This window comes from Falco cherrug, chromosome 1 (assembly GCF_023634085.1).
Source record: "Falco cherrug isolate bFalChe1 chromosome 1, bFalChe1.pri, whole genome shotgun sequence".
Taxonomy (NCBI): Eukaryota; Metazoa; Chordata; class Aves; order Falconiformes; family Falconidae; genus Falco; species Falco cherrug.
The window spans coordinates 27,672,698-27,696,085 of record NC_073697.1 but is presented as its reverse complement, the minus strand read 5'-3'; the positions used below and the strand labels follow the sequence as shown (position 1 = coordinate 27,696,085).

Below are 23,388 nucleotides of genomic sequence, written 5' to 3'. Positions count from 1 at the left end.
TTGAAGAGGTAGATCAAGAACAAAGTTCTGAGGGAATTCATGGCATGGAAGTAATGGAAGAACCAAATAATAGAGCAAAGGATAAGGACAGTGCTGAAGGAGACTTAAACAAGAGGAGAGGAAATGTGCATGATACATATCAGGTTGATAACCAGGGATTTTGTTAAAAGTATTGATCCAGAATTGAAGGCCACATTAAGAGGGAGGGGATGCAGAGGGAAGTCTAATTAATGAGACAGGGTCTCCAAATGAAAATACAGGTCACTGTGAGAGGGGGAGAAGAGCCAAAAGGCAAGGCTGGGGAGTGCCAAGGTTGGGTGGTACCAGGTGTGATGTACATCACAGCTACATGCAGCAGGAAGAAAAGTCAGGAGGATACGAAACAAACTAACAGAAGGGAGAAGAGGGCAGCTCGAGGCGGGGAGGAACCATCCGGTTTCATTCAGCTTTTCTCCTGTGTAGAGACTATCACAGGAATTTACCCTCCATGTTTCATGTATTTGTGGCTCAATTTGTAATATTTCTTTGCAAACAACAACTTTGGTAAACGCTCCTTAACATTACTCTTTGCACCGCCGCCGCTGAGGACCTTCACAACAACATGAAGTAGAGTGATAAAAGCCATCTAATTGCTGTGCAGGCAGGGAGGGGTCACCAAGCAGTGTTGTTATTGAGTGGACAGCACACAGACGGTGTGGGAACTGCTGAAAATTAGTCATATTTTAGTAGTGTAACTATGCTACTTTTCCTGATATTAAATTCCCCCTGACATGCCAAATTTACCAGGCACTATAAACAAAAGTTTGTGGCAAATTCCTCAACTGGCACAGAAAAGAATTTAAAAACGCATATTCATAAATTTTGTCATTATAATTGTGTAAATTACATTCCTGATCTCATCAGATGCCCCCTCTCCCACTGGCAGGTCCCCAGCTTCTGTGCCTCCTGCCACATAGCCCCATGACTCTCCCAGGCTCCAGTTCCCTGTGGTCAGCCAGGATGATCTCATGGTCCTCACTCATCTTCAGTTCTTCTGCCTCCAGGAGTGGAGTGGTGCCCACACCAAATAGCCCCGCTAAAGCAGAGCCTGATCTACTTAGAACAAAGACAAGACAGAGAAAACGGACCCACAACAAAAGGGCCATTATCTATACCAGTCTGTCCCACTAAAGCTGACTGTGATGGCTGCTCCTCCGGGCTCCAGAGCCTCTTCCCACATTGTCCTGTGCCCAGTGGCAGCTCCTGACAGCTGGCTGCTCCCTCTTGGGGCAACTTCTTAACTGTTTGCTGTCTCTGGATTTGCAAGCATCTAAACCAGCAAAGTAGAGCCTGAAGCTTTTCACTGAACCGAATATAGGATGCTCAAAGGGATTGGCTTTTCAGTGCTTGCTGGGATATTGTTGTCTGGAAAGTCACTGTACAGACTGACATGTTTTGTTCTTCCCACAGTCCCACTTAATTAGAGCAATGCTGGCCAGCCAGGAAGCATTCCTCTACCCCTCTAGAAGTCAAACAGATTATTTTAATTTCCAAGGGTACATTTACATTGCAGAGAACATGATGCAGAGATCCCCAAGCTAGCACTGAGCTGATTTGGCAAGTTCACACAGCACAGCAAAGTACCGTGCAGATATGCCAAGTGGGACTGAGAAGCAGAATAATCATGTTCAGCTGGCACAGCACTCAGGGCTGTATTGCGTCTGGTTCAGTGCTGGCTTGCATGGAGCCCCTGCGCTGTATTTCCCAGCTTTTCAAGCTGTGGGAGTAAATTGTATCGCGCCAGCTTAGATGTCTTTGTGCACACCCTAAATTGTTGATCAGATTTGTAGATTATTACGTGGCAATTCCACTCCATCACAACCTCTGTCTTTTAATCAGTGAGAAAAAGTTCTTTAGTATGATCCATTTTACCTTCATTTTATTACACTTCTGACGTAAGAAACTTAGAATCTCTTAACCTCTACTTTCATGCATTGATTTTTTTAAGCCTATCCTTGAGAAAGTCATATAACACTGGCCCTCAGATGTCGGCACTTACCCTGATCCCTTCCTTCCCTCCAATATATTCCACAGCCTTTGAGAGCAAAAAAAAAAAAAAAAGAAAAGAAAAAAAGAAAGAAAGATATTTTACACAGATAAAATTATGATCTGATACTAGATATGGTATGATTAACAGTTTTGGCATCAACTTGGATTAGTTACCCTAGATTCAAGAAACCATTCCTTCTAGCAGGTCCTAGCAGAACAAGGAACAGGAAGCATGAGAAAATTTGCCATCTTGCAAAGTTTTTGTAGCACTGACTCTGTGTTCTTGAAAAGCAGCCAGCACTCCATCCCATCCACTTGTAAATGTTCTGCAGTTGTTCTCTTAATAACTCAAGGTTGATGGATGAGTGTAAGGTTGGGCAGCTTTGTTTGATAGCCTAGGGGAGAGAGAAGGAGGGAAAGAAGCAAGTATCAGCAAATAGATTGTGCAACAGACAAATAAAAAGAATTACACAATGCACTCTATATTTTAAATAAGCCTTCTGGAACATTGTCTTTGCCACCAATTGATGTTGCTTAGAAGAATTCACCAGCTAATGCCGGCACAATCCTACCAATAATTTCATTTGAAGAGAGACAAATGGGTCAAAATCATTGCCCTCTGCTAGTGCTTAAAGGAGTGTCAACAAGACAGAGCAGTATTTTCAACAAGTTGCATTTTCTAAAGAAAGATATTGCCTTCATTTCAGTCTCCTTTTCCCTTCTGAGCTTGAACAGCAACTCAGGAGAATGGGCTCAAACATGACGTAGAGGGGACACCTGAGATTTTTCCAAACCTCAGAATCATTTTTGAGTCACTTTCGTTAATTACTTAATTCAGTGATTTTTAAAACCTCTAGGAGACACAGAGCAAAAAGGTATGTGCCCAAAATTTTCACAACAGGTAAGTGAGAAACAGTCACCATTGTCAGTAGACTTAAATTTGGTAGAAATGGGAACTGCACCTCCACTTGGTAAATACTGCTATTGTCAAGATTGTGAAAGTTCATTTAAAATCTGTTATGAATTCTTCTAGTAAATATCAATGAATTACCTTCTGCTTGAAGACAAAGACATAAAAGTCCTTTCTTTTCCTCCACCTTTTGTCACCTCTAACCCATACTTCTTTCCATTCCCTCTCCTTGAAGGTTCAGCATCTTCCTCATTTTTTGATGACCAGAGCAAAACATACAAATAATGAAAACATCTCTAGTATGAACTGAGGTTTTTCAACGAAAGCATGAATTATGCAATTAGGAATGTGTGGAAGAATTATGGGAATGAAAATTCAGATCTATTGCATACATGCAAACCAGCAGAAGTTAAGGACAAAGAATATGGTCCTGCATAATATAGCACAGATCACTGGGTTCATCAAGCAAACCTCCAGTGGGAAGGTGAGCACCTGCAAGTCCTTTTGATGTTTGGGCTGGGCTCAGTGTTTCACATAATTAATACACTTTTTTCGAAACCAGCAAGCATTGTATTCATGCCTTGATGAAGAAAAGGCACAACAGCATATGCAAAGGGTACTCAGACATACACATTAAAATCAACATGAAAATGCCTGCTGACCTTGGCTGTGATCAGCACCCTCTGTGTGTATGAGAACAGACATCTGAAGTTGACTTGAGGTAGAAGAGAAGTTTCTGAAAAATGGAGAAAAACATTTTTCTGCAGAGTTTGTAGCCACTGTGCAGCCCACTACTGGCCAACTCAGTCTGTAATCTGGTAGTAGCCCTGAACTCCTGACTGACAAAGTCATACAGAGCAGCTCCTGTAGGGAGTGTTTGACAGACTCCACCTGGTGCCCTCCAGACTGGGGTCTGGGGAGGTGATCTTCACCCCTCGTGTCATCATGCCAAACTCCAGATATTGCAGAAGACTGTAGCAGAACACAGGTTGCTATGAATTAATCCCACCTGCCCCCTACTCTCTGCCCTGGACATCCATGGATTTTCAAGCATAGTTGAGGCTCTTTATCTCTGAGACCCTTCATGGCCACTATTAAAGACCACCAAGAGTTGCAGAGTGAAGACTATGACCAGCTTCAGCACTTTCAGCCACAAATATCTGAGGTACAGGGATCACTATGGTAAGAAAAAACTTTTTTGGGGCAGAGATTAGAACTCTTTTTTAAGAGTTCTGAATCTGCAGAATGAACTTTCCAAGAAGCTAAAGACCACTACAAACAACAGAACTTCCTGCTCCAACTGTACTTGACCTTGTCTTTCTAATAGTAATAAAAAGAAGCGTGCCGGCTGTTATCCCACCAAAAGAGGCTGCTGCAGAAGTCCCACCCCCAGGGGGTAGCTGGCAGGGTACATCACGGCATGCACACCCACCACCACTGCAAAGCACCATCATCACACCTGTGACTGTGGAGGCTGTTTGGAGCAGAATACACTGCCCATATCAGCTACAGGAGGATCAGGGTGCATGTGCGAACAGCAAATACCCTGAACAGGCAAACAAGTATTCAAACATCCTTGAAATCAATAAAGCTTTGAAAGAGAAAAGTGCAGCACTGCCCCTGCTAGAAACTTCCAGCTAGCATGCTGCTTCTGCTGTTCACCACCTTCAGCTGTCCATGAGACAAACCAACGTTGTCTGAGGAAGGACTGAAGAAGTTACCTCCACATTTGTCCTGCTTGAAGCTTGTTTTTTATTGAACTTACAGATCAAAACCGATTTGTATTACAGTACATTGGTCACACCAAAATGACAACTGGTTTTACTCTTGTTTTTTCCATCTGTGCAGTTTGGGAGTAGAGGGCAAGGCTCACATCTACTTTTTGGGGTATGGAAGCAGAAAGGATTAGACAGGATGTTGTCAGACTACTTACATCCAACTGCCTGCTGCTAAATACCCAATTAAAGCCTCTGTGAAGTTGAGTCTAGAAGGCAGGGGTTCCTCAATCCAATAGCATGTTTAATTCATATCTCATTACCATAATATTGAATATTATAGCAGCAAGTAATCCAGTAATTACAGTTTTCCTTTTCAAATCTACTGGAGTTCATTGACGCATTTGGCATTAAAACAATCCTGAGATTTCTCAGAAGCAAACCAACTTGCCTTGATGTCTTTATTTGTAAATGCATTTACTCATATAAACAAGTTAAAGCTAATTTCTGAAAAACACAATGTGAATTGTATTTTGTAAGATCCTGAAAACGCTTTGACTACCTCAACATTAAACACACAGAATCCTACTTGAGCAATAATAATATCACCTCTTCCTTTCTAAGAAAGCCTGTTTGACTTGACAAAACGTGTATTGTCAAATATATGACAGGCACAGATGATTCAGGAGATAACAGTACAAACAGTCATAAAATCTGAAAGTCAGGCAATTGCCACGAATTCCCATATAAGTTTTATTTTTGTGCTATAATTCTTGTGAATTTGTTCTTTCAACATATGAATAGCTGTAGTAGTTTAATGACAAAACCATGAGAATAGCCTGACACTTGTAAATTCTCAGTGTTTCTTCTGTTTGTACATCATATCCTTCCACCGAGTTTTCTTTGACAATTGTAAATAGTTTGGGACAAACATGAGGGTATGTACATGAGTATATGTTGGCTGTTGTTGATCTTGTTGGAGACTTTTAATGTTACCAAAATACAAGTAACAATAATTAATATCTACCTGTCAGATATAGCCTCTTCAGTGAGAACTAAAATAAAAATTATAACTCTTGTGGGAGATCGCCAAAACTGAAGGAAAATCTAGAAATACACTATTCTGTAATCAGGTCAACTTATTTCATAGCACTTGTAAAAGCATGAATCACATTATGTTCCCTTGGCATTTCTGTGGTTGCCAACTTTTTATATGCAAACGTTGTAAAGAGCCTTGCAAACAATTAGGATGAATTCATAGCTCCTGGTAAGATTGGCTGTACCCCACAGGGCAGGTCTGTGCCATGGCAAACCCCTCGTCCCTCCTGCGAGGATACCTGGCTGCATGCTGATGGTCCATTAGGGCAAGCCCTCAGGGTCACCATCTCCCTCAGTGCCTGGTTTACTGGTGAAAACCCACAAAACAGTCAGAAAGAGATATACAGCAGGTCACTGCGTAGAACAGCATCTGCAGTTAACTACACGTGGATACAGAGCAGGTAATCTCACAGGAGCATGATAAACTAAATCAGCAGTTCTCAGGACAATGCTGTGATTTGGGTTTAGCAAGGCAAGTGCTGATGGCAGAGATATAATGGAGGCATCCATCATAGTCCAAACACAGGAGAACTACATGCTTTTTTTCCTTCATTTTTACTTTTTTTTCTTTTATAATACATCCGTATGTATATGGAAAGGCTGGATTGTTTGGAAATGGTCTAATTTCTCTAAAGCAGTGGACCCTCCAGAATTTTCTACTCCTTCAGCTGATGCTGATACAGAACCTTGAATGCTTAGTACTTTTGAAAATCTGGTCACACATATAAGACAGGTACATTAGGGCCTAATTTTCAGTTATCTCTTTTAAAAAAGGATCTGGGTTATAGTCTTGAGAAGTAGAATAATTGTAAGACGTTTGTATTGTCTTTCCACTTTGTATAACTGAATGGCATGCTGTATTTCTGCAGGTGCACATACTCACTTTACAGCCAATCTGAAACCAATGTGTTCAGATCACACAGTGCTCAGGGATGTCACTGCCCTCCTTGAATGGGTTTGGGGAGTTACACCCTGGCCTACGGCTGTATTTAAGTGCCTGATGACCAATGCAATCAACAGGAGTTCCGGCGTTTATGTATCTCCACACACCTGGGACCTATAGCCACCACTGGGCAGAATGGTGAAAAAGAGCCAGATCATTTTTCTACATCTATAAAGGGCATCGCCGAGCAGTGAGCGCTGTGAACAGCGAGGCTGGGCCCCGGCTCAGCGCTGCTGTGAGGCACGGGCTGGATGCGGCTGGGGCAAAAGGGCACCCAGCACCTGCTGAGGTTCCCTCCCGCAAGCCAGCGCAGCTGCGGTACTCAGCCGCCGCAGAACACGCGCAAAAGGAAACCTGCAGCAGCTTATGCCTACACCCGGGGACAGAGGAGCAGCTGCACACACTGCCCAGGAGTAGCACGGAGCCCGTACGTCCTCCTCCATTACGATATAGTGAAAAAAACCCTAAAACTGCTGCAGACAGAAACTGCATAGGTAACAGAAACATTAACATCCGAGAAAGAAGGAAGGCCGGGAGCTTAGTGCTTAGCACTGGGCCCTTCAAGAAGGGACAGCTAGTACCGATGTACATGAGCTCAACAAGAATGTAAATAAGGAGCCTTCTGACGAGGAGGAGCTAACTGCTAAAAGAAAACAAACTAGGGTAAAATAATTGTGGTAGTAACGGATCAGCGACTTCCTACTCAAATGGCCCCCATCCCAAAGAAGGTGGATCCCCCACCCAGGGATCATGCTGATACAGATTAAAACCAGCCCAGAGGGCATGGATTAGCTTGGCATGTTTAGAGTGGACAATAAGGAAGGACTAATGGTTAGCTAGCAGATGTTCCAAGATAACAGAAACTAAATAACAAAGACTGCTAATGTATGCAAAGATAAATAAGAACTACAGGTAACTGCCCAAGAAGATGAAAAGTACATCTTGAAGAGGCGCCAGAGGGAGGAGATTCTGAATGTTCGGAAACCTTATGTATATGCATGACTTTGCATAATAAATATCGGACTGCTTGTTGAAACGGTGTGCAAGTTAGGAGGAGCAATCCCCCTTGCACCCGGTGCCGCAATAAACGTACCTGCTTTATAACTCTCCTCAAGTTGTAGAGTTCGATTCCACACATCAGTTACCACAAGGTACCAGGCCCTGCTTCTGCTGGAAGATGCCCGTCTGCTTGTATGGGCCTGTACTGCACCAGTGCTCAAACATGCACATGACTTATTCACAGGTATCTGTAAGATTAGTTTTGAAAACTGTAAAATAATGGACGGTGACAGACTGGTCGTATCTCCCGTGGTTTCATTATGTCAAATGAAGCTGAAGAATCAGCAAATATTTTGTTTCAGCTTCTCACTGAACCAATGAAGAAGAAATCTGTCCCTGATGCTTCCTCACCTGCAAACAGTCAGCTCTCCAGGCAGACCTTCTGCCACCTCCCAGGGCTACCGAAGGGCAGATGCCAGCCAGAGGGGCAGCCCTTGGGTACTGCCCATTGCACAGTCAGCAGAGCTGCCCTCCAGCATCGGCATTTGCATCAGCCTGGGTGCCTTTCTCATTTGGGACCCAGTTCTGCTGCTGCCATGTTAACAAGAGTTTGTGATGGGGCATGTTCAGGCTTCCAATGCATTAGCAATAATGCTAATGATATTCTATGTTTTGCCTGCATTACAGTCTGGTGCTTAGAAAATAAACATCTTGGCTTTGCCTCAATGTTTATCTTCAATAAATACCTCAGCTTTGCCTCAGCAATTATCTCTCCACAGCAGACCATTATCCAGTAGCAACATATAATCCCATTAACAGCACCATTTAAAAAATATCCTCTTTGTGCTGCAGAGAAAGGAGTTGTGTGTGAGAAATGTCAGGGGCCTCATGTAGTTTTGGAGTTAAAACAGAAATTAAATCATTCAGGCTATTATTTATCCTGTTGGTTTTTGTTTTTCTATTTCTTGTTTTGCACAATACGAGCTCTCTCTGGCTCGTGAGGAGATTGCAATTGGAGAAATCTGGAAGGCGCCCAGGGAAAGCATATTTTAGGGCAATCCTGTGCCACGGGCTACTGCAGGTGATAAAAACTGATAAAGATCCAACATATCACCTGAATCTGCTTCAAACTGCTTTAGGAACAGGTAGGCATTGGGCTGCTTTGTATCTTCTAAGGAAGAGGTGTGAGAAGCTCCTGGTGGTAATTGTTAAATATTAACATTGTGTTGACATTTCAATCTGATTACATGCAAGTCAGCAAGACACCTAGAGGTTAGAAGGGTGTTTAAAATAAAAATGATGTCAGTCCTTTCAGAGCTGGTGCAGGAGCACTGTGGGAGGAGCCACTGCCATGACATTCTGTGCAAACGGCCCAGGCAGCAGCATCTGGGAGGGAACAGCTCTCTGTTCTGCATCACTCTTATTGTCCTCTGCATTCTGTACCGAGCCAACTATGCAGTTAGCACTTAGCAAATATGCAGTAGGGCAAATTAAATGGTAGAGAATCTGTTCTCACATGCATCAGTACAAGTCCAGAGGAACTCTATTAAGGTTGCAGAAGTAAATGAGATCAGAACCTGGCTCATTGTGTTTATGACCAGCTAAACTTTGGCAAAGAGCTCAGACAGTAGGACCTCTCTGAGGGAGAAGGCTGCAGTGATGGAAGGTGGCTGAAGCAGAATGGACACTGGCAGAACTGAGCAAGTAGAGCCCCAGTTTAGACAGAAACAACATATAGGGTCTGCAGTCAAAATTGCCATGGCTAGATCCAGTAAAGGATAAGGTGCCAGGTTGGGGGGTCGAGGGGCGGTGGGAGGAGTGCTTGAGCTGTTTGAGACCCTTGCAACCAAGCCTGATGTTTCCCAGACTCATGTGGTACCTCACTATTGGAACTCAGCATTCCTGGGCTTCTGTACAACCCAGACTTGCCATCATCTCACAGACGTTGAGCTCAGCTCTCAGTATCTACTTCGTGCCCACAGCTGTGTGGCATCCCAGACCAGGCATCCCAGCACCAAGGTCTCCTGAAGGGCTCAGTCTAGTGGGTGCACTCTGAATACACCTCAGCATTGAGTTTCATGGAAAACACCACAGACAGGGTCCTATGCCTTGTGGGGGAGCCCAATATTTTCTGAAATAACCAGCAGTTCACTTTTATCAGCTTTGGGACCTAATACCGGTGGCACAACCCACAGGAGCAGATGGCATTCCCAGAAGCAAACAGCTGTCTCCACCCTCATCCATCATCAGCCACCAAACAGCTTCTGTACTGCTGTTAAGGGGCTGAGGAGATAGGGGCAGAGGCTGCTCTGTAGTCTGGATTACAGTGGGCTGAGCAGGTTTCATGCAGTAATTTAGAAAAGCTCCCTACAGGAACAGCTGAACAGCTGTCTCCTCAAGGAACAATGAGACAGATAACAATATCACCTGGTCTAACGTTAGCCTACAGGCCATTGGTGTGGCTAGGCAGGCCTGGCAAATTCACCACTTGCTCATTCACTAGGAGAGAGGAGCTAGAGGTCCTCCTCCGCAGCTGTGTTATCTCTACTAGGCAGTCAAAATTAAAGTAAGTCTAAGAACTGTGGTTCAGCCTTGTGGTTCAGAAGCACAGGTGGGACTGGAGGGTCTTTGTTCCTATTCCTCTTCTGTATTTTATCTGATGTGAAATGTGTGGATAGCTCTATGAGCAGGGACAGTCCCAAAGTCACAGGAGATGATGGAGTGGTCAATAACGAAGAAATCAGGTCCCTGAGAAGGAGCAATGTGGCTTGCTTGGCAAGCTGCATGCAAGCAACCAATTTTTGATATGAACTCCATCACAGCCAAAAGTCGAGTCATTCATCAGAGGACAAATCTTGCAGGGCACCCCCACTGGTTAATGAAGCCCTTAGAAGCAATGAGTTTGCAGGGGTGGAGGGCAAGGCAGATTACCCAGCAGGAGGAAATGTTTGCTTCAACAAAAGGGCTAGGGCAATCCTCGTGTGTATGAACCTGGGAACTCTGGATGCTATGGACAAAGTCTGGAACCGGTCTCGGTTTAAAAGTGTCCTGGCCTTGTGTGTACAATTCAAGAAGAACGTTAATAGATTAAGAGCTTTCAGAAAGGAGTTCACTAAATGCCTGAGGACTTCAAAATGTGTCTTACAGCAAGAGTTTCCAAAAGCTGAAGCTCTTCACTAGAGCAAAGGGAAAGGCTCACATAGGTGTAATTTAGGAGTACCTGCATTTGGAGAAAAACTTTGGAAGTGGGCTCTCACACAAATCTGTCTAGACAATTCACCTTAGAAATAAGGCATGTGGTTTCAGCAGAGAGAAGAAATTAACTGCTGGAAAAATTTACATAGAGCGGAGGGGTAGCTTCTTCGTCACTGGGCACAGTTTAATTAAACTTGGCTGGTTTACTCAAAGAAAAGCAATAGTTCAAACAGGAACAAATGCAGAGAAGCCCTTTGATCCACATTATACAGATGGCCATGCAAGATGATTCATTCTGGATATCAGTCAATGAAAAGCGAGTCGTCCCATGCTCTGTTCCACCTTCCCCCTCCATCCCTCAACACCAGGTCTCTGAGCAGTGGCAGCAAAGTGAAGCACCTCCAGTGTTGCCTTCCTCCACCCTGGGATGGAGAACCCGGAAACCACAGGAAGGGGAGAAAGAGATGGGCAAGAGATCTTAATTGCAAGAACTGAGCTTGGAAATTCAGACATTAATAGCATTTTTTTCTTGGGTTGCATAACTAATTGTTAAGCAAAAGAAGAGAGCAGATGGTAGGATCTAGAATAAATTCATTAGAAATCAAGCGTCTGATGGCCAGCTGGGAACTTCCTACTCTCAGGAGGCCAGAGAGAGCTCTTACAGAAGAGGGTATCACCCTCTGTCCATCCAAAAGAACTGGCAACACTCACCATCTGCCTTGCTCTCTTACACACACAAGAGAAGAAAGAAGAAACATAGCCTTTTTTAAAATACCTTATGATATTAAGGTCATTCCCATGATTAGGAGAGTGCTGAGTTTTCCTCACTTCTGGGGTTGAGTCCTGTGTGAGATCCAAACCCTTCGAGGCAGGCAGTGCCCCCTCCAGCTACCCTCCTGAGCATGTTGTCTCATGCTTTCGTGAATGCATCCACTGAGGATGCCGCAGTGACCTCTCTTGGCAAGCGATGAGCCTGTCAAATTGCAGGCATGTCTTTCTTCTCAAGCTACTCTTTGCATGATGTCTGCCAGGAGGTGCAAAAGTGGAATCAGCTCAAAAGCAGTGCTAATTGCCTGGAAGTTTGTCAGAATATTACCTATTCCTTACAAATAATAATAAAAAAATCCTCTGCCCATTTTTGTAGTGTCAACACAGCACTAACATAGCAGTTCAGCCAACAAAATTTGTCAAAGAGCCAGTTCAGATTAAACATGAAATATTTGATCCCTGAGCACTCAGATCTCCTGTTCCTTTAAAGAATCACACTCTGTTAGAGTCATCTTCAGTGCATCAGCCTCCCTTGACAATGATCTTAAAAATGCTAGCACAAAATTAAGATACAATCCTACAATGCTTGTACAAGCTGTGGAAGCTCATGCCTGCGTTTTCTTACTTCTCTGACCTCTCTGTTGTTCATCTAGGGCAGAAGGTGTATCTCAGCCATCTGAATTTTTTCACTCCAGGCTTTATCTAAGTATTCCTCTCACCATCCCCACCCTCCAGGCTTTATCGAGTTATTCCTCTCACCATCCCCACCCTGACCCGAAGGAAGTACTCTCTTTAGGACACCCTGCAAGTCACCAGTAGTGCTGCAACATGCCATCCACCTTTGTGTGGCTGGACAGGTGGATGAGGAACCTAGCCCATGCTCCCATCTGGAGACGCTTTCCAATGGGAAGGACAAGGAAGCACTGGAACAGGTTTCCTGGGGCACTGGCGGAGTATCCATCAAGTCTTTAAGAACTGATAAGGCTGGCATATGTCAGGAGCAATATAAGCACGGTTCGTTCTGCCTTCCAACCCTATTTTTCTTGATCTAGGGTGAAATTCTGCTCCTGACAAACTGTCATGAATATTTGCCTGTTCCCTGCATCCTGGGAAGCTGAGGAGACACTGTTTAGCAACTGGCATTGAGGTAAGCAGATTGCAAGTCACATTAATCATCTCGGGAGTCTATTGGGCCCTTACCTACTATTGTCCAGCTACTAGAGTCATTGGTATTGACTGACAATTGAATCTTCAAATCCCAAAATGAGCAACAGCTTCCAGACTTTCATAACTTGCATTATTTTTAGCCTATTACACAGTCCTTATGACTGATCTGCCTGGAGTGGCTTTGCTGTAAGCCCTGAGGGAGGGGAGAGGAAGGGGTTCATGGAGACATAAATTTCCATGAGTGATAAGCTGGCATCTGTTTTGAACAGCAAAATGGCAGCTCGTTGTGAAATCCTCTCAGAGCATACCTTTTAAATGCCAAACAAGCACAGGACCAACAGCACATAAAGAAATAATTGAAAGGCTCTGGAGGGAAGCCAAGAGGACGTGGCTAATGTTTCACCTAATCTCACCCCCTCGCTCGCTCTTCCCCAGCAGTCCAGCCGGCGGGACGCGAACCTCAGAGCTCCAGCAGGCAGCTGCTCCTTGACTGCCTGCACTGTCTGCCCTGCTGGCGGCAGGACAAGGAAAACAAAGCAGCTAAAAACATAAAGCAGGGAGAGATTAGGAACGGCGTGGCCGGGCGGAGAGCGTGCTCTCCCGTCACGGTGGGGCTGGGGCTGCAGGGCCTCCCCCGGGCCCTGCCCCAGCCCCGACCTCTCCTGGCAGGCGGCACCCGCAGAGCCACCCTGTGCTCGGCTGTGCCTCCTTTCTCCCTCCAGGAGAGGCCCGGCACCCAGGAGACCTGACATGGTGGTTCTTTCACAACAGACTGGCGTTAACGGGGGGAGCAGTGTGCAAAAAATTTCTCAGACTGTACTTTCCCTTTGAATAAATCCACTTTGACTCCCCAGCCTCCTGTCACTTGTCCTTCACATGCACACGGTCATTTACCTTCCCTGCCATGCCCACAGATGCTTTTCCTTTGGCACAGAACAGCTTCTTTTTCAATAATCTGTATTAAAAGTAATTATTCAGAGGCCCTTCCCAGTGGTCCGGCTCTGAAACTCCTGCTTTCCCGAGTTGCTTCCCATTGTGTCCTTACTTTACAAAATCAGCACCATGAACAAATGATACCCAGGATGCAGAGAGCTGCTGACCGCCTGCTCTCGTTTTGTGGCTAGCACTTGCTGGCAGGTCAAATCGAACATGAAGTTGACAATCCTGACTGCCAAGCCAAGAGAAGCACTCTGTATGCCAGAATTCAACTGAATCAGAGGTGAACAGTGTTAATTATTGATCGTATTCGCCTCAGTTCAAGTGAAGTTTTTAGGACTGACCTTTTACCTGCCTTAAAAACTGTGGTTAATGGCGCAGTAGAGCTGCAAAGCTTTCCAGTGGGTTTAGAAAAAAACTCTTTGTGCTAGCATCAACCTAAGGGACAAAAGTATTCCAGATCCTAAAGGAAAAGAAACAAGTCATAATTTTTTACTAGGTGCTGACCAAAAACTTGGAGTTTAAGTCATAAATCACCAGCAATACTGTCTCACAACATAAGCAGTAGCACAGCAGCAAAGCACTTGATGACCGGCAGCGAAATAGCAGTAGAGATCAGAGACTGGTAGGGGACTGGAAGCAAATGTGATTTTTCTTGTGAAGAATGTATGAACACACAGGGGAGAAAAGAACTAAAAATTAATTCACGGTTTGGCCAAAACCAGATTTGGAATTAAAATCAACTAAGTTTCTGAAGGTTTGGGTTTGTTTGTTTATTTGTTTACAAGATTTCTTTTTAGTCCGGCTGTTTTTCATTTTGGTTAGTTTCCTTTTGAGGCCAAAGTGATGAAACACTACAAGAAAGGAAGTTTTTGTGGTTTCTTGGGGCTATCCAGAAGCAGAGTAATGGAAAACCGGCAACAAGCAGGAAGGACTGGAAAGCGTGTGAGGGCTTTCCTACCCAAACTCTGCTGAGTTCTGCAGGCTGACGGTGTATATTGTGACATACAGACTCTTTCTTGGGGCTGTGCAGCTGCGTACAGACCTAGTGTAGGCATAGGCAAACGTCATGATAACCTCCTAGAGAGTACCGAAGCTGGATTGCCTTTGGAGGCACAGTGATCCACCCCTCCCCAACCACTCCCTTCGCGCTCCTTCAGAGGTGTCTAGTCTTTGTGCTGCATCAGCCACAGGACTTACCTTGCATCCGACCAGCAAGGGCTGGACACATGTTTCTGTGCTCTCTTCTCTGCTTGAGCACTCATATCATGACAGGAACCTTCTGGCCTTAACATAGGTCAGAGGCTGCATTAGCATTGTGCAAAATTGAGCCCATCTCCTGTAGAACTACTGTTTTTTAATTGCTCTTCTCAATGAAAACTTGTCAGTGCATAGAAAGTGCATGGCATGGCTCTGAATGGTATCGTGCTTAAGCTGTCTCTCTCTGTGTAGTCACAGGTACTTCCTGTAGCAAAAACATGCACGTGAGTCTATCGGTCTATCTAGTGATAATTTGTTTTACAGGCTAGTCAACAGAGTTTTGAACACAGCCAGAATTGTTCTCATCCAGCCACCCTGCACAAGCAAAAACAAAACAGAAAACAGAATGAGCTCCAAGCATTGGACTGGCCATGCCCAGTCAGGTCCACTCGGTGCACCAGTCATCAGCATCAGAACAGTGAAAAATGTTCAGGAACTCACACCTGTCCCTTCTGCAGGCAGGTACAGAACAGACAGGACATCAGGAAAAGGAAATGCCTAGAGACAGGCTTATACCCCGAGAAGAAAGTTTTACATTTTTTCTCATGTAATTTGTGGAAGTGTTTTGAGTAAAGAATGAAAATTACTTTCCCCCTCCTCGCCCAAGTGCAGCTGAAACCTCTGTTTTGTTGAGGATGCGTACTCCTTCTGCTCGTGATGCACATACAGCTGGCACCGCTTAGGTACGCCAGTGCTTTGTGGTCCGTAACACATCCCTCTTCACCACTCCTGTACACAGAGACGCAGGAAAAGCTGCCTTCACTTTGCAGAAGGAGGACTGATTTGGCTGAGGTCCTAAATCTCAGGCAGAGCTCAACCTATAAAGCCGTGGCTAAACATTTAACCATCTTTTTTTTTTCCTCCTATCATTTAATATTCATTAAGTAGCTACTGACCAGATCTTCAGCTGGCTAAAGTCACCTTACCTGCAAATCTTTGAGGGGATGTTAGCCATTTTGCCCTGTGTCTGCATTTAACCATATAAATGTCAAAAGGATTTGCTCCTGGAGTTGTGCAGTCTTTAATGACCGTCCTTGTTTGTCCCCCAGCAAGCAGCAAAGGACATGTGAGTAAGTATCCACCAAAGGAAGGATGTGCAGGGGGGTAGTGCTGGCTGGGGTGGACGCAGGGGGCAGAAGGATGCCACAGAGGGGTTCAGCAGATCTCTTGCGGACCCTAGGGAGCTCTCTTGTCCCACCACCTATGCAGCACTACTAAATACAGCAGTGAAATGCTTGTGGGTCATACTGAAACTCCCTTTCCAGCTGGTGTACACAAGAAAGCCTAGTTTTTACACCACCCTCATACAACTAAAACAATAGCACAGGATAAATCCTGCTTTCCCTTATAGTCAAATAAATCTGAGATGACACTGTTGGTTTCAGGAGGGGAGCTCACATTCCTGCATCTTCCCACTCCCAGAAGAAAATTATTTTCTCTTCTTTAAGTAGTGAGCAGAGGATCCCAGCTGTGCCTGGAGCTATGTGATTAATCAGTAGCTGATGTGCAATACCATGAGAGCAAACGCTGGGGAGGGGCTAAAAAGTAAAAAAAATCATTTGGGGGAGAGGGGGAAGTCAAATATGATATTTTATTTCATTCCATTACTAGTTTGAAAAATAAATGTAACTTAATGCAACCTTCAATGGTTTCCTTTAAAAAGGCCAAACATATATAAATTTGAAAAGAGTTCTTTAAACAATTTTTAAAATACTTTTCAAAGCTGTTCACTGAGTTCAGTAAAACTGTCCAAATATTTTCAGTCAAATCAGGACCACATTTTCATCTTACTACATTAATCTCAAAAAAACTCCATTAATCTGAAAAAAAATATATCCATTTTGTATTGGGCGCAAAAAGCAGAAATGTTTTACTTCTGTGAATATCCTCAGGTTTTATACTGCTTTATTGTTCTTACACTGAAGGATGGAAAGATTTAATTTTATTCCCTCTTTGTAGACCTTCTGTGTCCTAATTTACTTGCACTTTACAAATTGAACCCCCAATCATCTATGACTGATTTCAGAATATTTCTCAAAGATGTGACAATGAAATTACTGGCAATTTTTAATCAATGCAACTAAATATATTTTACCTTTCAATCAGTCATCTGTTTCTTAGGCTGCCTGTTCAACTCAAATACTCAGCAAGCATTTTTAAGGGAAACAATTGTTTCCTAAAGATTCAACACCCTGTTCCATCTGCTATGGGTGGAAAAACTCAAGAACATAATTTCTGAGACCACCCAAAAAGTCATGGAGAAAAAGAAAAGGAAGACTAGAGTTGTGAACCTTCTTGTCATTTTTGTATTGTGAGTTTTATTTGTAAAGCTCAGAATCAGGCCATCTGAGGAGTTCACTGTGCTCTCTTGGGGGGGGGGGGGGGCAAAGGACAGGGAAATGTACTACAGAGCAGTATGTTTCCAGGTTTCTAAGCAAAGTTTAAGGCTATATTTCTTCCTATTCTGTCTGTGTAATGGTCTGCCAGAAGTGTAAGGATACACCTTTTTTTTTTTTTTTCCTTTCCCAAGAAAGCTTTATGTATTTAGTCCATTTTTTAGCTTTTGGTACACATAGGGATTTGTTTCAACTGCTTTTTGTTTCAAGTAAATGTATTAAAAATTTTCTGGACAGAATATAAATTAACAGCTGGTTAAAAGATGTGTTTAATTATCTTCAGTAGAACTGTCATTTTTCCTGTCATCTGGTACCAAATGACACTGGACATTTTACTCTGTTGAAGAATGTCCTGCTTTTATCAAGTCAAACTCCAGTCACATTTTTCAGCAGAAAAGATAAATAGGAATTGAAGAGGGAGGACCCCATGTAAAGGAACCACAATTTATCAGTGTAAAACCTACAATAAATGAAACCAGTTTTCTCTGAACTAAAGCCTTTTAGCTATCAGAGGAGCTTCCACACCATTTTGTTATGCTAAGATACGTTCCTCATTAATCACTGCATGCACACGGCTCTGCGCTTGGTCACATGAATGGTCCTGGAGAGCTGTCCTCACATCCTTTTGTCCCTCCCCGAGCTTACAAGCCTTTCATGGGATGTTTAGAAAGGAGGAAGGACAGCAGGACACAAGTGTGAGAGTGCCTATGACAGGCTGGGCGTTACACGGTTCTGCTTTTCAAAAGGGTGGATATTTGCCGTTATTATACCCACTGGTTTGCACCACAGTTGAGGCAGAAACAGAGAAAGCCTGGACAATGAGAAGGGGACAAGAGACAGAGGTCTCTGCAAAGTAGTCCCAAGTAGTCAAAAACCCCAGGTGAGAGCTACATCCCAATCTTCTCCAGGGAAAGGAAGCAGTATCAAAGTGACCCAGCCCTTTGGGGGACCTTGTCCTTTCTGTAACTTTACAGGTGCTAGTGGAAATCTAGGTGAGTAGAAATCCTTCCAGCCCCAGTCCTAGATCCATTAAACAAAAGGTTGTCAGGTTGTTTGGTCAGTGGAGTTTTCAGGCAGAAGAGCAAGAGACACACTGCAAATAGATATGAACAGAACAAGAGCTGCACATATTGAACCAATTTTGTATTGCACTATCCACAGGGAAGTCTTAAAAGGCCTCGAACCACAAAGGTACACAGCCCTGCTGTTTAGTTGGGTGATGCCTCTTCATTGGTACAGAAATGAAACACTGGGAGCCTGGGCAGTCAACCCCAAAAAAGAGCTGCTTTGCTTGCAATGTGCAGGCTGAAATTGAGCCCTATGCATGCCTGCAGTTCTCTCTTACATCTGCAGATTGCTCTGAGATGCCCTGCAAAATGCATTCAGATCCACAGTTGATTCTTCTAAGGGTCAGTACTCCAGAGTGCCATAAACTCTGCATTTTGAAATGATTCTGTGCGCTGATCTGGATCATTTACCATCGGAAAGATCAGCTGTACTATATAACCCAAGGGTATTAATGGCATGGTGAGCTACTGTAGCTTTCCTATTGATTTTGTCTCACTCTGTATCTGCAGCTATGAAAGTAATATGCCATGCACTATAAGTGTCCTGATGGCTGCAGTGCTGGCTGGCAACCCGAGTGGGGACCAAGAGGCCAGGGCAAACAGGCACATGAGAAGCATCCTGGACAAGTGACACAGATGTGGGAAATGTGACCAGTAGTTATGGGATGGGAATAAAACATTAAAATCATGTTTAATTCTGTCTCTACACATAGCCATGTGCAAGGATGATGGCTCCCTTATTCTAAGGTTCAGTATGGTTACGTATCACCTGCAGACATGAGCTACAAGGGGAGGAGGGGGCACAGGATGGGCAAGAGGCAGAAGCACTGCCAGAGCTGTGGTTCTGGTCCCTGCCATCTGGGATGCCTTCACCTGGTCTCAGTGCAGGAGTGCATCCCTGCCCTTCCACCAACCTTGATATCCTCCCACCCGCCTTGTCCAAAAGTACACCTCCTCAAACTTCAGGAACTTCAGCGAGACCAAGCATCAGCTTGAAGAGTAGATTTCCCAAGCCCCAAAATCGTGGGCATCTCGCTGCCAAAGCCATTCCCAGAAGCCCATCAGTTCACATAACATTTAATATAAAAATCCCTCTGTAGATCTGAATGAAGCAAAGAACTTTTTTTTCCTCTCATTTGTGAATTCTAAAAGATCATGTAAGTTTGAAAAAGCTATTTTAAGCTCTGGCAAATTAAGAATACAATCAACCACTGAAAGTCAGTCAGGATGCTTTGTTATGACAGATTGCTTTTGGCTAATGAAAATATTTCAGCTTGAGTCTGACTACCTCAAACATTTTGAATGTTTTAAATACCATTAAAGGAAATTCTGAAATAAAATAATGATAAACCAAAAGTACTGAAAAAAACAAAGTGACAATTCAGCATTTAACAAACTACTTTATTAAACACACTTATATTACATAAACAATTATGCAGATTTTCCATGTATTTGTGAACCATTTCAGCATTGCTACAGCCGCACTCTCCATTTAAACAGAGTGTTTCTTCAGTTTCATGAAGCCCTAACTTATCTCATTTAGCCACATAGAGTTGAAACTACACAAACAGGAAAGTTTGAGAACATAATCATTGAAAGATTGAAAAAATAGTTTTGGATGACCTTGTGTTTTCTCTCTCTTCTTCCATTTTGCTCCAAGGAAAAAGACTTTTGTAAGAGCAACTCTTAAATGTGGTTTGGAGTTCAGTGCTTGCTTTCATTTTCACTTTGCTGAGCATTACAACTCCTATATTATCATTCTAGCCTGAAATGAATTGAACAACTTGAAGTGATTCTCATAACACTGAATTTGGGGCTGAAATTATATGACTTGTAATAATGTCAACCTTTTCTTAAAGTGAAACTGTCTTTCACAGCCATAATGGAAACAGGCAGTATCTTGAAAGGATTGTTCAATCCCTATGGACCGGATTCTGATTTCATGGATAACAATGTAAATCAGAGGCAGGAAAAACATTGGAGGTGTTAAACTACTAGTAAGAGTAGGACTGAATCCTACATTTTGAGATAAACAAATATGCACATTAAGAATTGTGTTCAGCTAGGAGTATTATATTGGAAGGAGTCATCTTCCCTTAAATTTATTAAGATCTATTACAGAATAAGAACAGGGGCTGGAATTTTGAGTTATTCTTGTACCTTCTGCAGCCTTTCTTTCTAGCAGATGCTGTTTGGTATCTAATTGCCTTGACCATAGATGCAGAAGAAAGTTAAAAGCAAACAGATAAAAAGTAATTAAATACATTGTAAGTATTCAGGAGTTGAATAAAAATAAAGTTCAAATTTGCTAAAGCTGAACAGGAGGAAAAAAAGCATATTAACACATCCACACAATGCCAAGACGGAAAGAGCCATTCTGAACTATGATGTTGCCTCCATAAAAAATCTCTGGAGACTTTACTCTTCATCTGGAGGAAAAAACTCTGAACAAAGAAATGACAGCTTAAGGTGTATCATCTTAAATGCACCAGGTGTGTGCTTCTACACAAAGTATGCAAAAATATTCTTGGCCTCTTGCCAATACTTCTTGCTTTCTCAGGAACCAGTCCCTCCACTGAATCAGGATGGCTGTGGGTTTTGTACACCATCAAGTAAATAGGAATAGGAATCACCTCACTAGAAGAAGGCAAGCATCATATGAGTTAATAATATATATATAATAATATATATAATAACAACGTAGTTCCAACTTTCTGTCTTCTCCACCAATGTTTCCCCATATCAATGTTATTAGCACATAATAATGAAGTAATTTTTTAATGGTTTTATATCATACAAGTTTTTTCATAAATTGTTTAATATGCCCTTGGTTTGGCTTGGTTTCTTGGTTTGGTTCAGGTTTTGTGTGTTGGGGTTTTGTTGTTGGGTTTTTTTTTTTTTTGAAAGTGAACATGTAATGATGAAAGGAATAAATACAATCTTCTTGATTTTCTGTTGTCCCACTGGCTTGATTCCCTACTGTGTTACAGGAGATTTATGCCACTGTGCAGTTCTCATTTACAAGTGGTAGGTTTTGAGCATGTAGTCATTACAAATGAGTCCAGGAAAGTATGGTTATTATATGTACACATTGAGAAGATGATTTGAAAATGTTTTAGAAAATCTTATATACCAAGACCAACTGCCGCTTTCTCTCAGTTGCCTCACGTTAGTATGTCTGGGAAGTAGATGCTAAGTATGAGGAAAACTTACCTAAGTTAGTGACCAGTGGTATGCGTGGTTCTCACGGACCTGACTTGCATACAGGTGTATGTGGGTCAGGATGCCACTTGGTAAAAGTCAAGGAGGAAAAATTTTGGAAATGTTATAGCAAGTCATAACGGTATAGTGCCTCTGGAAGGTGTCAGAGTTGTTTGTGATATTTTCACAGATATGCCTTGCTGCTTTTGTCCTTGCTGCTGCTTACATGTAGGTGTGTGTCGGATGGATGGTAAAAGCATGCCTTCAAACTTCATACTAAAAGCACATTATTTATTCCTCATTTTCCACCACTCCATTTTTGGGCTTGGAGGTTTTTTGTGAATGTGATTCTCATCTACAATTTCATTCTCAGTAGAAAGCAGAGCACCTTATCAAGGATCAGACATCCTAGCTCTTTATATAAACAATACATGCTTCTGATAAACAAGCAGCATGAGTGACTATATGGTGAATATTCTCTACTGTGAAGCCTAGCCTTACACCTCTCTCTCTGCTCACATCATGAATAACAAATGGGAGGACTAAGTCAGAAAAGAAGGTTAACCTAGCCAAAAAACCTAGTTTCCCAGAGGCAGTACTTCAACAAGCTCTACCCTTGACAACACAGATATGGGGAAAAGGGAAAGATAAGGGTTTCCGCAAACATCATTTGGCTTTTAGGAGGGTGAAAAAGGAGATGAAACACATTCTACCAGAGGCAGGGAGGGAGCGGCACAAGCAGCCAATTCCTGGTATCCAGTGCTCACAGGGACACATAGATGAGAGCCCCGTCCCACCAGCCTGGGAGCGGGGCGGCGCTTCTGCCATTTTATCTGAAAAGAAAGGATATGCTTGGCATAAAATTTTGGCAGGTGGAGCTGGGCTGGTTTAGCCAGACACCAAGACAACAATCACAAGATGAAGAAAAACAGTACGACTGGAAGTAAATTAATGTCTGTAATGCAAAGCAGTTGTAAGAGAAGATCCAGATTATTGGGAAGTGGGAGTGTGTGAGCAAAGGAGATCAGGGAGGTGCTGGAGATGGTGAAGGAGAAGAGAAGGCCTGGGAGGTATATCTTGGAAGTTGGAGTCTGGATTTTAGGGCTTTAGAATTTTTTTTTTTTTTAGAAAAACACAGTGGATGGGTGAAATAATGGAAATGAGGATATGGAAAGAGTAATGCTATTCTGTCAATCATATCCCATTTCAAAGCCTGGTTAAATAGGCATTTACTTATACCAAGTAGCAGTAGATGGCTGCAGCAGGCATTCGATAACCCTCAAAGCATTTTCTATCTATAGAAATGCACAGTGAAGGCTATTTAATATGGCCTTCATTTCAAATTGAGCAGATTAATTTAATAGACTGCAGCCTTTTGTCTAAGGACAAAGGCAGGAAACTGTGCAAAGCTGAATAATATGAAATACTCAGGAGTCTGCTTCTGGCTGGTACTTAAGGCTCTGGTTTACAGTTATGGAGTTTGGGGAAAATGCTGTACATAAAAAAAAAAAAAAAACCACAACAAAAAAAGAGCAGGAGGTGCTTTTCCCATATAGTGTATTACTTCCTGCAATTCATGAGAACTCTTTCCTTGTGCATAAAGGTCACCTTTCATTTATTTACCCTATCTGTTTGGTTTGCTGAAAGAGTGTCCTGAAAACATGTTAAACAAAAATATGAAAGGAAATATAAAAAGTAGGGGTAA

The 23,388-nt window shown here is 42.9% G+C and overlaps 1 protein-coding gene and 2 long non-coding RNA genes across 6 annotated transcripts in view; 1 reads left to right on the top strand and 2 right to left on the bottom strand.

Moving 5' to 3' along the window:
- Positions 1 to 855: 855 nt before the first annotated feature.
- Positions 856 to 12,345, bottom strand: LOC129735805 (uncharacterized). Of its 3 annotated transcripts, XR_008731793.1 has the most exons (4): positions 11,664 to 12,345; positions 3,601 to 3,674; positions 2,203 to 2,423; positions 856 to 2,074 (listed from the first exon to the last, which is right to left on the bottom strand). It is a non-coding gene; the product is annotated as an uncharacterized LOC129735805 (long non-coding RNA). The 3 variants fall into 3 exon arrangements; XR_008731717.1 differs by lacking the exon at positions 3,601 to 3,674; XR_008731752.1 differs by lacking the exons at positions 3,601 to 3,674; positions 11,664 to 12,345 and adding an exon at positions 3,080 to 3,594.
- Positions 12,346 to 12,432: 87 nt separating this feature from the next.
- LOC114014821 (uncharacterized) lies at positions 12,433 to 14,515 on the top strand. Of its 2 annotated transcripts, none has more exons than XR_003558472.2 (3): positions 12,433 to 12,588; positions 12,709 to 12,803; positions 13,093 to 14,515. It is a non-coding gene; the product is annotated as an uncharacterized LOC114014821 (long non-coding RNA). The 2 variants fall into 2 exon arrangements; XR_003558473.2 differs by having other exon boundaries at positions 12,436 to 12,588; positions 13,259 to 13,676.
- Positions 14,516 to 21,263: 6,748 nt separating this feature from the next.
- The window catches only part of LOC114014820 (uncharacterized), a 66,281-nt gene continuing 64,156 nt past the window's right edge, over positions 21,264 to 23,388 (bottom strand). Inside the window, exons 5-6 of the mRNA XM_027799815.2 lie at positions 21,692 to 22,516; positions 21,264 to 21,458 (exon numbers count right to left, since the gene is read on the bottom strand). Coding sequence (XP_027655616.1) covers positions 22,350 to 22,516 — 167 coding nt within the window. The 3' untranslated portion in view covers positions 21,264 to 21,458; positions 21,692 to 22,349. The remainder of the gene's footprint in view (positions 21,459 to 21,691; positions 22,517 to 23,388) is intronic.